The sequence below is a fragment of the Trachymyrmex cornetzi genome, unplaced genomic scaffold (genome assembly GCF_001594075.2).
Source record: "Trachymyrmex cornetzi isolate Tcor2-1 unplaced genomic scaffold, Tcor1.1 scaffold687, whole genome shotgun sequence".
NCBI lineage: Eukaryota > Metazoa > Arthropoda > Insecta > Hymenoptera > Formicidae > Trachymyrmex > Trachymyrmex cornetzi.
Window position 1 is genome coordinate 846684 of NW_017300011.1, and position 14505 is coordinate 861188.

Genomic DNA, 14505 nt, shown 5'->3' on the forward strand with positions numbered 1-14505 from the left:
GTTAACATAATCACATCGCAGTTGGGCAATCATTCATAAATACATTACTGCTGCTTCTAGAAACTCGCGAGAATTCTTATACCTACATGCGTACAATACGATAATAGCCGTTAGATTCATATATATACTAGTGAAATTAGCTTTTGGTAGGATGAGTAGAGTATATAGTACCGCTTGGTGATTTTTATATGTAAACGATAAAAATACCTTTTGGATATATTGACTAGTTTCTGTCGCTTCCTCTTCCTCGTTCTTTTCTTGCATTTCCCAGCAACTTTTCAGCGCACGATCTAATCCGTACAACGATAACAGAACACAAAAGTGATCCACTTGGTGATTCGTCGGCAATAACGTTATTAAATTTATATTACATCTCATTACGGAGTGGTCGACGTTAAAAACGTAGGGTCTACCGCGGCTACCTTCGCGGTAAGAAACGCATGCATACAGAACAACAAGTTTTGCAACTGGGAACACTCCAATTCCTGTTGAAATGTACGCAAAACGTAAATACACATTCCTCTATGCGTATAAGGAAAGCAAATTGAAAGATTGAATGCAACACTGCTCTCTTTAACCTTTAATGGACGGAAGTCCTATTTTTAAAATCTTACATCTTTTCCTTAAGTAAGATTTATTTATTCATTATTTCATTATACTTCTTGCTTAAAAATATGATATTGTTTCAGCGTCATAGTGACTTTTCTATAAAGGTTAATCTATTTTTGCCCCTAAATTTGAAAGAGCAATTTCTCAATCGAGAAATAATATTTAATCTTCTTTTGAAAGAATTATGAATAGGATTATATATATATATATATATATATATATATACAGTGTTGCAATAAATCTTTCAGTTTCACAAAAAATTTGTATTTACCTTCGTTTCGATAGTGATGCTATCCGGCTCTTGGAAGTGCAATTTAAGTCTACTTTTACCGTCGTCACTGGACCCTCTCAATTGAGAAAACTTGTAACGCCACGCGATCTCGCCGATTCCTTCATACGACAACGTAAATCCTTGAGTCCACTCTAACGTTAGACCGGCACTTCTGCTGTTGAAAGTTACCGGGAATGTTTTACTCTGCAACAAGGAAAGAAAGACGTGAGAGGAGAATGATAAACGATAAAAATAATTTGGAGAAATTATCACGAGTGCCATGACGGACCTTCAAATGTGTAACAGCTGAACAAATGGCGGTGTGCCACGCCGCCTCGACCCGCAGAAGTTCTTGTCTAGTCTCAACGCTCAAGTAACGCGGTGGTTTTCCAGGACTCTGCGCCAAGAAGCAATGCTGCCGCTCATCCACATTCTCTGATTCGCGCATCACGCGGAACATCGTCTGGTACACTTTGAAAGTCAACGCGCAGCGTGACCAATCGCCTATATTACACTGGAAACAACAATAAAAACGATTTAATTCAATTCTTCATAATATTAATAAATCGATAGCTTTTTAAAAATTCAACATTACTGAAATAAAAGGAACTGACACATACAGGAGGTGTCTCGAACAGCAATAGATCTGGTCCTTTTAGAGCCAAGAATCTCGGTCTATAACTCTGCCACGGTTGATTACTATTACTCACTGCTTCGTTCACCCAGCCCATGTATTCTATGCGTTCGCCAACTCCAAAATTACGATTGTATAATTTCATCTGGAATTGAATTCAAGCTCAGCATCAAATAGTTAATTATCAAAACAACTCGGAGTATTATATGCAGAAAAACATGGCAATAGTACAGTCATATTGTTTGTATCACCTGTAAATGCGTCAATCCCGTAATGTTATCAGTTATATATTTTAACCACTGGCTAAGAATAGCACTGTCGTCGCAATGTATCACTCCTGTACGTGCTCCGTTAAGTCCTCTCACTTCGAATGCGTTTCTCCTTAGTTTGTCAGTACCGAATATATATCTCGTCACATATGCCATCATTAATGGAACTAGAAAAGTGTCACATTAATTATTAAGTACTACAAATAAGAATCCCTACTTTCATATTCCGCATCTAAATTGTGGCTACTTCAAATTCTTATAGTTAATCTCAGGTCTTGTGTTCAGGATAACAGAAATCACTCCACAACTTCGGAGAAAGAATTAATAAATCATATTTGAACAATTCGATCATTTGAATAATTCAACCAAGGCGATTAGTCAAATCTTTCTTCACCCTAGATCTTGGAACGATTTCTAGCATCATGGACATATTGATTACAGTAATCTTTTTTAATATTTAAAATACTCTGTGCATACAAAATAAAATCCAAAGTTTCACATGCGTGACATTAAATATGGGAAATAAAGATACGAAAAGGAGGATTTGATTTTGAAGATTTTAAATATCTGATACACATATAACTACCTGTAATTACGTCCACCCATCTTTTATACTGTATTGAACTGGAAGATGCATTAGAACTTTGACGGCTATGGCTACATCTAGGACTACCCCCTTGTCTGTTAGGCGATATCCATCCGTCTTCCGCTGTACCATTGGCAACATTATCTAGCTTTTCTTCCTTCTCTGTTGATAAGATTAAAATATTAGAAGAATGCATGAACTTCTATTGTCATATGTTATTTTTTATGACAATATATAATATAAAATGCAGTACCGTTCTTTTGTAGAAATGGTTTGGCCGCTCGATAATGCTTGACCGTTAGAACTACTATATCACCGGCATTCCTCAAAATATTGACAGCGTCGTCATGGTTGCACGCCGTGATATACTCGCCATTCACTAAAGAATCATAAAACACGAATTACGTAATCTAATAAATATTCTTCTATTATTTATAACATTGTTTATAACATTATTATAAACAAAGAATCTGGTAGATCCTAATCGCTGCAAATATTATTACGTGGAATAAAATTGAAGTCAACTTTCGTTTCAATAAATACGGACATTGGCAGAAGCAGAAGTTGAAATCGATACTCATTAACTGTACATGGTCCGTTCAACTATCGTGAAACTGTCAACTGTCGCGTAACTCTAATCGATACAAATAATAAGGAACAAGTATTAATAGTGGATATTACAACATTTTATAGATAAAAATAGTTTAAGTATTAAGCACAGAAAGCAAAATAAAATACACTACAACGACGATGCAAAATCTTACTTATATCATGAAATATTTTATCATTATTTTAAATACATAGAATAAGCAATACAAATAATAATTTAAAATACGTAAAATATCTAGCTCGACTAATTTTGCTAAGCAAAACTAGCAAAATAAAAACTAGTAATTAGAAAGGTTAAAAAACACGAGCAACGTTTATTGGATCTTTAAAAATAAATTAGTTTATTAAAACATACAACTAGTTGTATGTTTTAACTAGTTAAAAGAATTAAACTAGTTTTTTATCTATAAATGAATCGGAAACATTTCAACTGTACTAAGCCTTTTTCAGTCCATACACGAAAAATAATTAAAAATTAAAAAGAAAGATAACAGTACACATAGACAAATAATAATATATTAAATAATATTTAAAACGTAAAATGATCTCGCACTGGTAATAAGTTTGATAACAACCTGTATATTGACATGAAAATTATTTGTCGTTAATACCTTTAATAATTGCGTCTCCAACAAAAAGCTGGCCACACTGATCGGCGGCCTGACCCTTATAAATTCTCGATATGAGTACAGGAAGCTTATGTTCCGCTCCACCCTTTATACTCAGCCCCAAACCGCCGACCTTTTGCCTGGTAATTTGCACCATACGCTCCTTAGCGTCCAGAGGTGGCTTATTGTGATTCGCTGCCTGCTAAAATGTATTCTCGTCTTTGACACGTTTTATATCGCCCGTGATCAATAAAGCACCGGTGGGAGACGATTGAACATCATTCATTCGGGAAATAGATGATAACACGGTTATCGAAAGGCACTCTACCTCGAGATCCTCCCGTTGAAGCTTCAATACCTCCATAGACAAGTGCAAACGCATCGGCACGGGTTTGCTCTTTCCATCGCTGACCGTCACCATCCCCGTCCGCACCTATCGATAATAAAATCAAATTGACAAAAGCTATCTGTCGTAAAATTGCTTCCACTTTATTCGTTGGAAATGTTTGAAGAAAAAATATAAGCTTATATCTAAAAGGACTTTGAAGACATCGTTCCCTTATTTTAAAAGTGAAATACAACTCAAAGAATTCAATTTTCAAGTTAATATGAATAAACGTTATAAATAAACATTATCTTATCAGCCACAAAAATTATCAGTGAATTAACTTCATTAAAAATTGTCAAAATCGTCACAATTAAAAAAGATTTTTAAATCGTAATAACTTAAAAAGAATAATTAATTATTTTTTAAGGATTGAAACGAAAATGATAAAAATCACATTTGATTCTTGTTAATTGCTAATCTTTCGGTCAGGTTAAAAAATAGCTTAAATTTATTTAATTTTTTGTGTCATTTTTGAAGGGAGTAATATGAACTGACTTTATATACGTACAACGGATATGTCCAAATTATATTGATTTTACCCATACAGCAGAAATGTCCAAATTACAGCCTAAAAATATCGCGACCTCTGTAAGTTATCTATATAATATAATATATTCGGGATATTCCTGCTGAGTAAATATCAAATTGTAACCAATTTCATTAATTGAATATTCATCTTTCAACAAACTAATTAGTCAAGACAATTTTCTTAGAGGTATCCAATATTGTGACAATTTTTACATTTAAAAATAATATGAGAGAAACAATCTTCTATATATTAACTCAACAAAGCAGTTTGCATTTGCAACAGGAAATTGAAATATGAAAAGTAAGACCCGGGGAATTGCAAAGAGAAGAAATAAAAGTTATCTTAAAGAATTCTCAGAAACGATGCACTCGATGCGGAAGTACAGCTCGAAGATTAAAGGGGGAAACAATATTGTTACATTGTGTTACAATGATAACGATAACTAATGAGCTCCGGTAATATTGATTGATTAAACCGTGCACTGTCATTGTACAATCGAGGATGCATTTATGCATGAGAAAGTATCTCGATAAATTCTTAATGGAATATCTGTATTCATTGGGCAACGATCGGCCTTAATTAGTCCAAACAGCATTATCGTTATTACGTTATTTCCCATTTGCCGCCCGGCGAACCGATACAATTCACCCCCACGCTACAGTTAACCCGCAAGACCGCAATAGATCGGTTTAAATTAATTCATATTTGTCAATTTGCCATGCGGCTCGACAGTAACCGCGTTTCATCCTCCGCGTGATTTGCAAATATCCACGAGGACAGTTTCCTTCGCATAACGACGACTCGCTATGACTTTGTTCAATTAATCGATTTTTCCTTTTCTCAATACGCGAACGAAGGCTCTCTAAATTATTCGCCTGCAAATCCAATTCCAGTCATACTCTTTTCCCCGACGATGACAGCTATAAGTGATCTAAGGAAGAACAGGTAAATGATTAAGGAAGCTAGCGTTCGCGGGCATATCGCAACTTGACAGATTTCAGCGAGCTATCCATAATTGATGAGTTCTTTGATCAATCCGGGAAGCGAATTTGTCCCTACGAAAAATATCGACGAAGAGATAGTCTCGTCGCGAACATTGCCAATTTTTTTTTTTTCTTTTACAGGACCAGGCAGAATAATTATTATGCATTAATCGACGTTGCATTTTTAGATAAAAATTGGAATACAAAGAAAACGGGATACAAAATATACGTCGGGCGAATTCATTTCACGGGAATTTAATATGCCATGCATATGAAAAACTGATTTTAAAAGTATTCGCAAAAAGGGCAAACTAAAAATCTATATACGCTTTCGCGTTACGGCGAATGAGATCGATTTCGCTCGTGTCAAAGAAAATTGCACTAGATTGGGTCCTCGAATGTCCCGAAGAGACGCTAAACTTGTCGATTGGGCATGGTATGTATATTAAGTGACAATCAGAAACGATGGCCGATAAACGAGAGAGATTTTCACCCTGTTAAATCGGCAAAACGGGACACGGCGGATCTATTTTAACGCAATTATATATGCTATATTTTTAGTAAACGAGTTCACAGCGTTATTCGTCATTTATCATCGTTAACAATTTGTCCGTTCCAATTAATCCGACGCTAATTAATTATTATCGAAACGCTGAAGCGTCGAGGCTGTATGGAATTATGAAAAACAAATCGGTAACGTTTCTACAAACAGAAATAAATTTTCATGAAATCCGTGAAATATATTTTAACGTAAGCTTTAATACAAATTCTATATATATTCATGACTATATTTATGACCTTATATTTTTAAGGCACTCGCAAATGTCACTCTATACATACAGAAAGAATAGTTTTGCTGAAGATCTAAAAATTTTGATAAATATAAATCTAAAAGTTATTTTATTGGATTATCAAAATAACTGAACGTTCAAATTGGTTGTTACAGTAAGAGCAACCAATAAAATATTTGGTATTTGTAGCTATAATTACATGTTATAATTTAATTAATGTTAATAATAACTCTATACGTAAATTCTGTTAACAAATATATAATTTGAAACAAAAAATAACTATAATTATAGTTGTTATTATCATCAAAATGGTTGCAATGTAATTTAACCATATTTTATTAGTGAGTGCAAAAATTCGATTTATTATTCAAAATACAGACAATTGCAATTTTATTAAAAATAAAATTTAAATTTAAAAAAAGGGTTTTAAAGCTTAAAATCTCTATTTTCGAAAAGTTTACTATATTTTTTGAATTTATGTGAGTTTTGTAATTTTTACATATAGAAAACTACGAGTTAAACAAAACGGGAAATTTTTTCTTCACTTTGTGGGCCTGTCACATGTTCAAAAAAAATTTGCAAAAATTTTTGAATTTCTAATGTAAAAGCTTAAAGTTTTCTCTATAAAATCGTTTTTAAAAAATGTCCCTACGATTTTTTGTTACTGAGTTGTCGCGAATTAAATAAAAAGAATATTTTTGACTTTGATTGCTCATAACTCCGTCAAAATCATCACAATTTAAAAAACCAGATTGTTAAATTTTCAGATAGAGTAAGACTTAAATTTTATTTTATTTTTAACAAAAATAGCAGTTGTTTGAATTTTGAATAATAAATCGGGCACAAATTTTTGCACTCATAACCTAATATATGATTGTCTCCCAGAAAATTACTATAAATTATAATTAAATTATAGTAAATATAATCATATTCTTTATGGTATCCAATACTTGGTTGCCAACTACTCGTATATATATTTCTTGATAGAACTATACATATAGTTATTATATATATTATTATAACTATTATTATTAACATTATAATAGCAATAATCACAGTTATAATAACATATGTTAATTACAATAACAAATATCAAAATTTTTTCTCGTAGTATAGAATGTCAAAATTTTTTGCAGCATTGCTCACCATATTTACGTTTCCTATGTCTAATTATTTTGATAATTTAACAAAATTATTTTCCAATCTGTATCTAGCTAAATTTTTAGATACTTCAGTAAAATCGTTCTTTCATTTCAAACTCACATTTTAATAATGGCTGAATATCATCATCAATTCTTTTTGTAATCTTATTACAATGTTCTCTCGTCGTGAGTTATACGCCGCGTAATTGCGCGCGTTAATTTTGCATTTTATTTGCGCAAAATTAATGGCGAAGCAAAAGTTCGACTCCAATCTCGACAGAAGTTACACGTTTTCCGTTGCGTACATTTTCCTGTAAATTTACATCGCGCTGAGTATTATCGGGTTTTGCATGCTCTCGTTATGACAGGCTTTTCTATAATGACCAAAAATGCGCAGCGCAAAAATGATCGACGTTCGTGCCATTTGTATTCCTCTCTTTTTCACATGACAAAATGAACATGAAACACTCGATCGTTATAGAATGCACAGAATATAGAACTTTGCTGCGACGTGACAAACTATTCTCACTTTTATATGAAACCTTCCCCCCCCCAAAATACTTCCAAGAAAATAAAAACAAAACTCCACGGCGTTACGTTATATCTTTGGATGTATCAATTTATAATTCAGAAGTACGATACGACATTGCTCCGTTATTAACGTAAAAGTGATTAAGCGTTGCTCGTACCGGCGGCAAGAGGAGATATCGATCTTTTCCACGGAGTCGTGTTGGACGGCAGACACCGAACTGCCAATTTGCGGTATGCGGGAGCGTTTATCAAAGCGAACGATAAGGCTCGCTTCTGCGAAGACATCAATTAAACGCTATATTCGGGGTTTTCCAGGCCATAAACCCCAGCGTAGAATCCAGCGGTATTAAAGCGTCCGGAGAGCCAATTTCAACGCATAGGGGCCAATTCTCGTACGAGCATTCGTTAAAGTTAGCAAAGATTTAAGCTGATTTCTCCCAATTTTCCCTCCAACTTTACATACACATTTAAAGTTTATTCTTTGTGGATTAACTAATACACACTCGTTGTATCTAAAATAAAATAAATATATATTTAGAGTTTGAAGCCGCATAAAAGGAAGAATTTTAATACAATCCAGTGAATACAGTTAAAAACTTTGTATTCGTGTTAAAATCGACTTATTCAAATTTTTGTGTTGAATTTTAATGTCCGAGTATTAATTTAACATAATGTGAATTTATGTTACTGAAACATTTTGTATTATATTAATATTCAACATTTCTGAGTGTTAAAATAACACAATTTGTAAGTAAACAATTAATATGAAAATAATGAATTTTAAAACGTAAATTCTAAAATAAATTAATAAAATGTGTTTTAACATATTATAAATGTTAATTTTAACTGAAGAAGTATGCTTCCACAATGTGCTTGCAAACTGTCAGTGTATTAAATTTTTTTTGTTAATTTTTTACATAAAAAATTGGGTAGACTGCCTAGGACACGTGAAATGTGTTAAATTTAACATAAATTCTTTAAATAACACAATTTATAAGTAAACAATTAAAATAAAAATAATGAATTTTAAAACGTAAATTCTAAAAAAAATAAATAAAATATGTTATTTTAACATATACATATATCATAAATGTTAATTTTAACTGAAGAAGTATGCTTCCACAATTTGCTTACAAACTATGTCAGTATTAAATTTTTTGTGTTAATTTTTTACATAATATTTATTTTACTTAATATCTTGTGTTAAATTAATACAAAAATTTAAGTTGACCGTTTGGGACACGCAAAATATGTCAAATTTAACAAAAATTATCCAACTACAAGAACAAAGAATTCTTAGAAATGAGGATATAGAAACCTAAACTTGTCTTTAACCGACGTTTATGAGAATGGGCCACGGATCGATTCTACCAATATTGGTTGGCGTCGATTCTACAGTCTATCGCTACATCTATATCGTATAGCTACTACAATTTAGAAGGAAATTGATGAGGCCACGATTGATTCCGCATAAGAGACCGTAGAGAAGGGAGACGCGGCGAGACCTCCCTCACTATTTTCCGGCGAGCCATCCGTCCTTCACGGGAGATTAACAACGTTAATGTCGTGCGATCGGAAAACATTTCGTGCACCTGTAGCGCCAGGAATTTCATCGGGATGACATCAGAACGTGACGAGCGCGACGGGAGCGATTAGCGAGATGCGTCAACCGAGGACTGACGAGATAATACTGGTCCATAAAATTTTCACAAGTCCAAAGTACAACACTCTCGGTTGTGCGTGTCTGCGTCCTCTTATCCGATTAATGTCTAAAAATACGATGAAATGTTAAAATCCATTCATTTATTTGCATTTCGAATTACAAGAAAATGTCCCGTTTTTTACGCGTATATAAAATGAAATAACAGCTAACTTATGTAATGAAGAAGAATTCGTTTTTAAAAGTTAATCCGTTACGTGTCATCACATGCTTCATTTTGGAAGATGAGCAAATTAAACTGGCTCGCCTTCTCGCACCGTTTAAATTATCTCTATACACGAACGATTGACGGGTTTAAAAATGTCCACCTAATTATGGGAAATTCCAATGATGTTACTTCATCAGTACATACGTACTGTGTGTATCTGCGCCGAGAGAACGACGGTAACGAGACCGTCGCAAAGTTACGTGCAACGTAACCCGGCTAAATTGCACCACGGTCGCATACACAGCTCTTTTGACCTTTCATCCGCTTTTATCGTATGCAGAAACACCCAGGCCCTCGTTCGTGAACATAGCATGTAGCGGCAAATGCCACCGTGACTGCGATGTACATTAACGTTGAATGAAAATGTGAATAAACGAAACCGAAAACGCTAGGCAGAAACGAGCGAGATAAAATGAAATTAACACTTCTGCAAATAGTACTATATTACATTCGAAATTTTCTCAAATTTAATGTGAAAATAGGAAAAATTAACGACGTCATTATTAATACAACCATATCATATTTAGGGATGTACCGGATCGTAAAATTACGCGATACCGGATATCGAATATCCAGACAGAATGTAACATCGGATATCCGATATCCGAGAAGACAATTTCTTCGAGATGAATATCCAACATTTTCCGAATATTCGACCGGATTTCGAGAAAGTGTCTTTTAAAAAAGAAGGCTTCTAGAGATAAAGATTGTAATTTTGTAACAATAAATATACTTATTTCTAGAACATTTGTATAAGAAAAAATCAACAATTTAATGATATCAAATTGCAACCGGATATATTCCCGGATATTAATGATATCCGACTATCCGGTCGGATAATAAAAAAGTGCCGGATAATACCGGATACTTTCTTGATATCCAGTGCATCCCTAATCATATTATAAAGAAATACATAGAAATCCATATTAACTCTTCAGAGTTGAAATCATAATCTGTAACACAGTTGTTGCACAGAAAGGATAGTTTTATTAAAATAAAAATTTAACTAGATACACAGATATACATCTAAAAACAATTTTGTTGGACTATCAAACTAATTATGTAGGACGCTGGTTGCTAGAATGACAAAACTTTTTGCAGCATTACTCACGCTTGAGTTTCCTAGATTATTATTTTAATGGTTTAACAAAATTATTTTCTGCAGACATGCATTTAACTAAATTTTTAGATACTTCAGCAAAATGTTCTCTCCGTGTGATGCTATAAGATTCATTTCTAAAATAATTGATAAAAAGCTTTAATCAATTTTAAGAAACCAAAACGGTACATGTCGTATAAAAAAAGAAGAAATATCAATAATGGATTCGTACCCACTGTGCGCACTGGTGCATATTAAAAACCGTACACTGATTTAATTCGAATGTATTGTAGAAGAGAAGTGCACAAATATTTCGGTTTATAAAATACAAATTTTACCTAACGGCACAATAAAGTGATTGAGGATTTCGCGGTTTAATTCATTTCCATATTTAGATACATCAAACCCACATTTTTACGTCAAATTGTGTACGACGGCTTTAATGTGTGTACCCAATGCGCACTGAAGTGGAATCCAATCGAATTTGTTATAAATAAATTTTAATAAGAATTTAATAAAAATAAAATTGGCAGATGTAATATAAAAATTGTATTGCTTCACATTTTGTGATAAAGAGACTTATAATCGAATGAGTTCAATAGATTCATCTTCAACTCTGGAGAGTTAAAGAAATAACAGCGTCGAATTTAATATCGAGTCTTAATACCAAGGGAACGGAAGGCAAAGATAGAAATTAGACGAACCCCATTCGGTTTCAACCGGATAGAAGTGTTATCGATCGAAGGATCTTGAACCGATCCTTCGGGAGTATAGTTGTCAAGTTAATTCCTAGTCGAAGCTTCGATTCATTTCGCCCCCGAGACACGAAGTGTTCGATACGTCGAATACACGAGGGGCCATCCGGGAATATCCGGCCGCACATCTGCGCCGCATAGCGAGCGGCGCTTCCTCGAGACGCTTCCCTGATCGGGGATTAATGCACGCGTGCTGCATCCGAAGCATGCGGCCAAGTGCAAATACGAGTGCGGATACATTATTGATCACCGAAGATCAGCGGACAACGAGAGGGAGAGAGTGAGGGAGAGAGATAGAGATAGGGAGTGTGAGAAAGGGAGAAAGATGAAGAGATGGAGAGCGACTTAATCCCGGCTCCTCTAATCCTCCGAGTATACGTCCGTACCTTCAGCTTCTGGTCAATCTTCTCCTCGATCGGAGTGCTCATCTTCGTCGCGTTGATTCTCATTATTCTCGCGCGCTATCGGTGAGGTGACTGCACCCTATCCTCGAGGATCCCTTCCGCTGCTCCAGCTGGCCTCGGCGACGAGGCTCGCGGTGGTCACCGCTGACATCAGCAGGCACTACACAGTGGTTATCACGACTTCCTAGCGGCGAGTCATTCCTCGCGACGACGACGACGACGGGCCTTCATGGCACACTGGCTTCCTACACGAGAAATAAACCGTACGGAATTAGATAGCTTCCACGCTGAAGGGGTCACAGAGTTCAGAGGGATTGATACCGGCGCGTTTCCGGTCTTCGCGACCGCGATAATCGTTCCGGAGATTGCCCTCCATCGTGCCGACTTCTTTGAAATTAGAGTGGTCTTCCCGAGAGTTTGGACGAATCACGTTACCTGAGTAATAATCATATAACTTTTTCCCTAAAGCGGAATCGTGAAAAATGAAAATTGTTATCATCGAAGGCCACACAGCAGACGATAGGTCTGTTTTTTTTTTCCATATCCCAGGACTGAACTTCTTGCACGATTCATCTTTCTTCCTTTTCTTTTCAGAACAGTGCAAGTTCAGTCTTGGGGTATGAAAAAAAACAGGCCTTTTATCCAAGGACGTTCTGGAAGCATCCTTAATGTAGAGACGTCTTCTGGATGTCTCCAGGACATCCTTCGAAGGTCTGTATGGGGGAGGGGGGAGGGGGGAGGTAATGAAGAAACTTTTGACTTTTCACGTTCTGCTCCAAGATAAAAGTTACATGATTGCTTTTCTGTTCACGACAGGAACCGCATCTTTCGTAGCCTACGGCGTCGTGTTCTGTGAACCGATCTGGGAATTCGAAATCTCCGAAGGAATCTCGTTTCTTAAGCCTTTCGTTCACGATGCTAGAAATCGTTACGAGGTCTCAGATGGAGAAAGAATTAACAAATTGTATTTGAACGATTCAATCAACTGATCAATCCTGTCTCCGTCCGAGATCTCGGAGCGATTTCTACTCATACAGCACAGACTTTCACGAGACGTCCTAAAGACGTTCAGAGGACGTTCCTAGAATGTTCCGGATGAAGTGTGATGTATGAGGGTAGCATCGTGGACACAACCTAAGCAGAACAAATCACGACGACGTCAAAATGATGATTAAAATAAATCGTAAATGATCGAAATAAGCGCGACTTTTAGTAGTCATTTTGGAGCCATTCGACGTCATGTTGACGTCTTTAATGTCAAAATGATGACAAATAACGTCAACTTGTTTGCTTAAAACTTATGCTCAAGCAGAAACTTATTCTCAAGTCAAAATGGCCCCAAAATGATTATTAAAAGATTATTTTTTTATGTCATGTTAATGTCTTGCCCCGGATCTATAATAGATTTTTAAGCCTTAAGCCATAAGGAATGGACGAATCATAATCAATTATTCTCCTCGCTCAACTATTCGACTGTAGTTGGTCAATTTCTTACGGCTTAAAGCATAAAACACTTATTGTAGATCCGAACTTAATGTCAAAATCATATTAAGACATCAAAATGAGGAATAATGTCAACCTGTTTGCTGGGAAGCTACGCTTTTCGCTACATGAAAGTTACATGATCGCTGTTCAATTCGCGACAAGATTTGCATCTTTCGTGGACGCTTTTCGCGCCTCTCTGTCTTCTTCTTCCTCGATTGGCAACTTGCCGAGCTCACGAAAGCGAAACGGCCAGTTTAATAGACGAAATATACCTTCCGCAGGATAGCCGCAGAGAAATAAAAACGCGAAGTCAATGCCCGAGTATGCAAAACACTCTCAACAGATTTCGTTGGAAATTTTCAAAAAATAATTCACGCTCCTCTATCATCGTCCTGCCTCGAGAAGACCCGCTCCGGAGTGCCGGTGCTCCGTCAGGGTCGTTTCTCGCGTGTCCTACCGAACTCACCGGAATCGGAAACGCCGGTTTCGATCCCTCGACCTGCCTCGACCGGACTCGAGACAAGCGACTCGTCGCCCCGACGACGACGACGACGTCGAGGACGACGCGAGGGGAGTCAACTGGTCCCGGTGACCGCGGGACAGAGCGAGAGACCGTCGGCTCTGCCCTTCGAACGTTTCGCAGTCCTACCTAAGCGACGCGGTCGGCTGGGCCTGTCCTTGACGACGGGCGAAGCGAGCGTGCGACCTGAGGTCCCTGGAGAAGACGCGACACGACGCGACGCGACGGGATGCCTCCGGGCAGCTCAGCGGGCATCAGCGGACGCGGAGCCAGATAGGCAATTGCGGACGCGAGTGTCGACCAGTGTCGACCAGTGTCGACCGGCGCACACACTTATCGCGCGGACTGGCTGGCTGGCTGGCCG

At 36.3% G+C, this 14505-nt stretch overlaps 1 protein-coding gene across 6 annotated transcripts; it reads right to left on the reverse strand.

The window, feature by feature from the left end:
* On the reverse strand, positions 1-14495 carry Syn2 (Syntrophin-like 2). 6 transcript variants are annotated; one of them, XM_018517431.1, is made up of 11 exons: positions 14271-14495; positions 12119-12381; positions 3915-4019; positions 3590-3785; positions 2623-2748; positions 2370-2531; positions 1766-1950; positions 1495-1659; positions 1170-1394; positions 881-1084; positions 1-485 (listed from the first exon to the last, which is right to left on the reverse strand). In XM_018517431.1, exons 2-11 carry the CDS (start codon positions 12179-12181, stop codon positions 378-380), a joined length of 1539 nt encoding a protein of 512 aa, XP_018372933.1. In that variant the 5' UTR covers positions 12182-12381; positions 14271-14495; the 3' UTR covers positions 1-377. The 6 variants fall into 6 exon arrangements, with proteins under 6 accessions (XP_018372933.1, XP_018372934.1, XP_018372936.1 ...); XM_018517432.1 differs by having other exon boundaries at positions 1501-1659; positions 3590-3788; XM_018517434.1 differs by having other exon boundaries at positions 1-290; positions 3590-3788.
* Between the last annotated feature and the right edge of the window lie 10 nt (positions 14496-14505).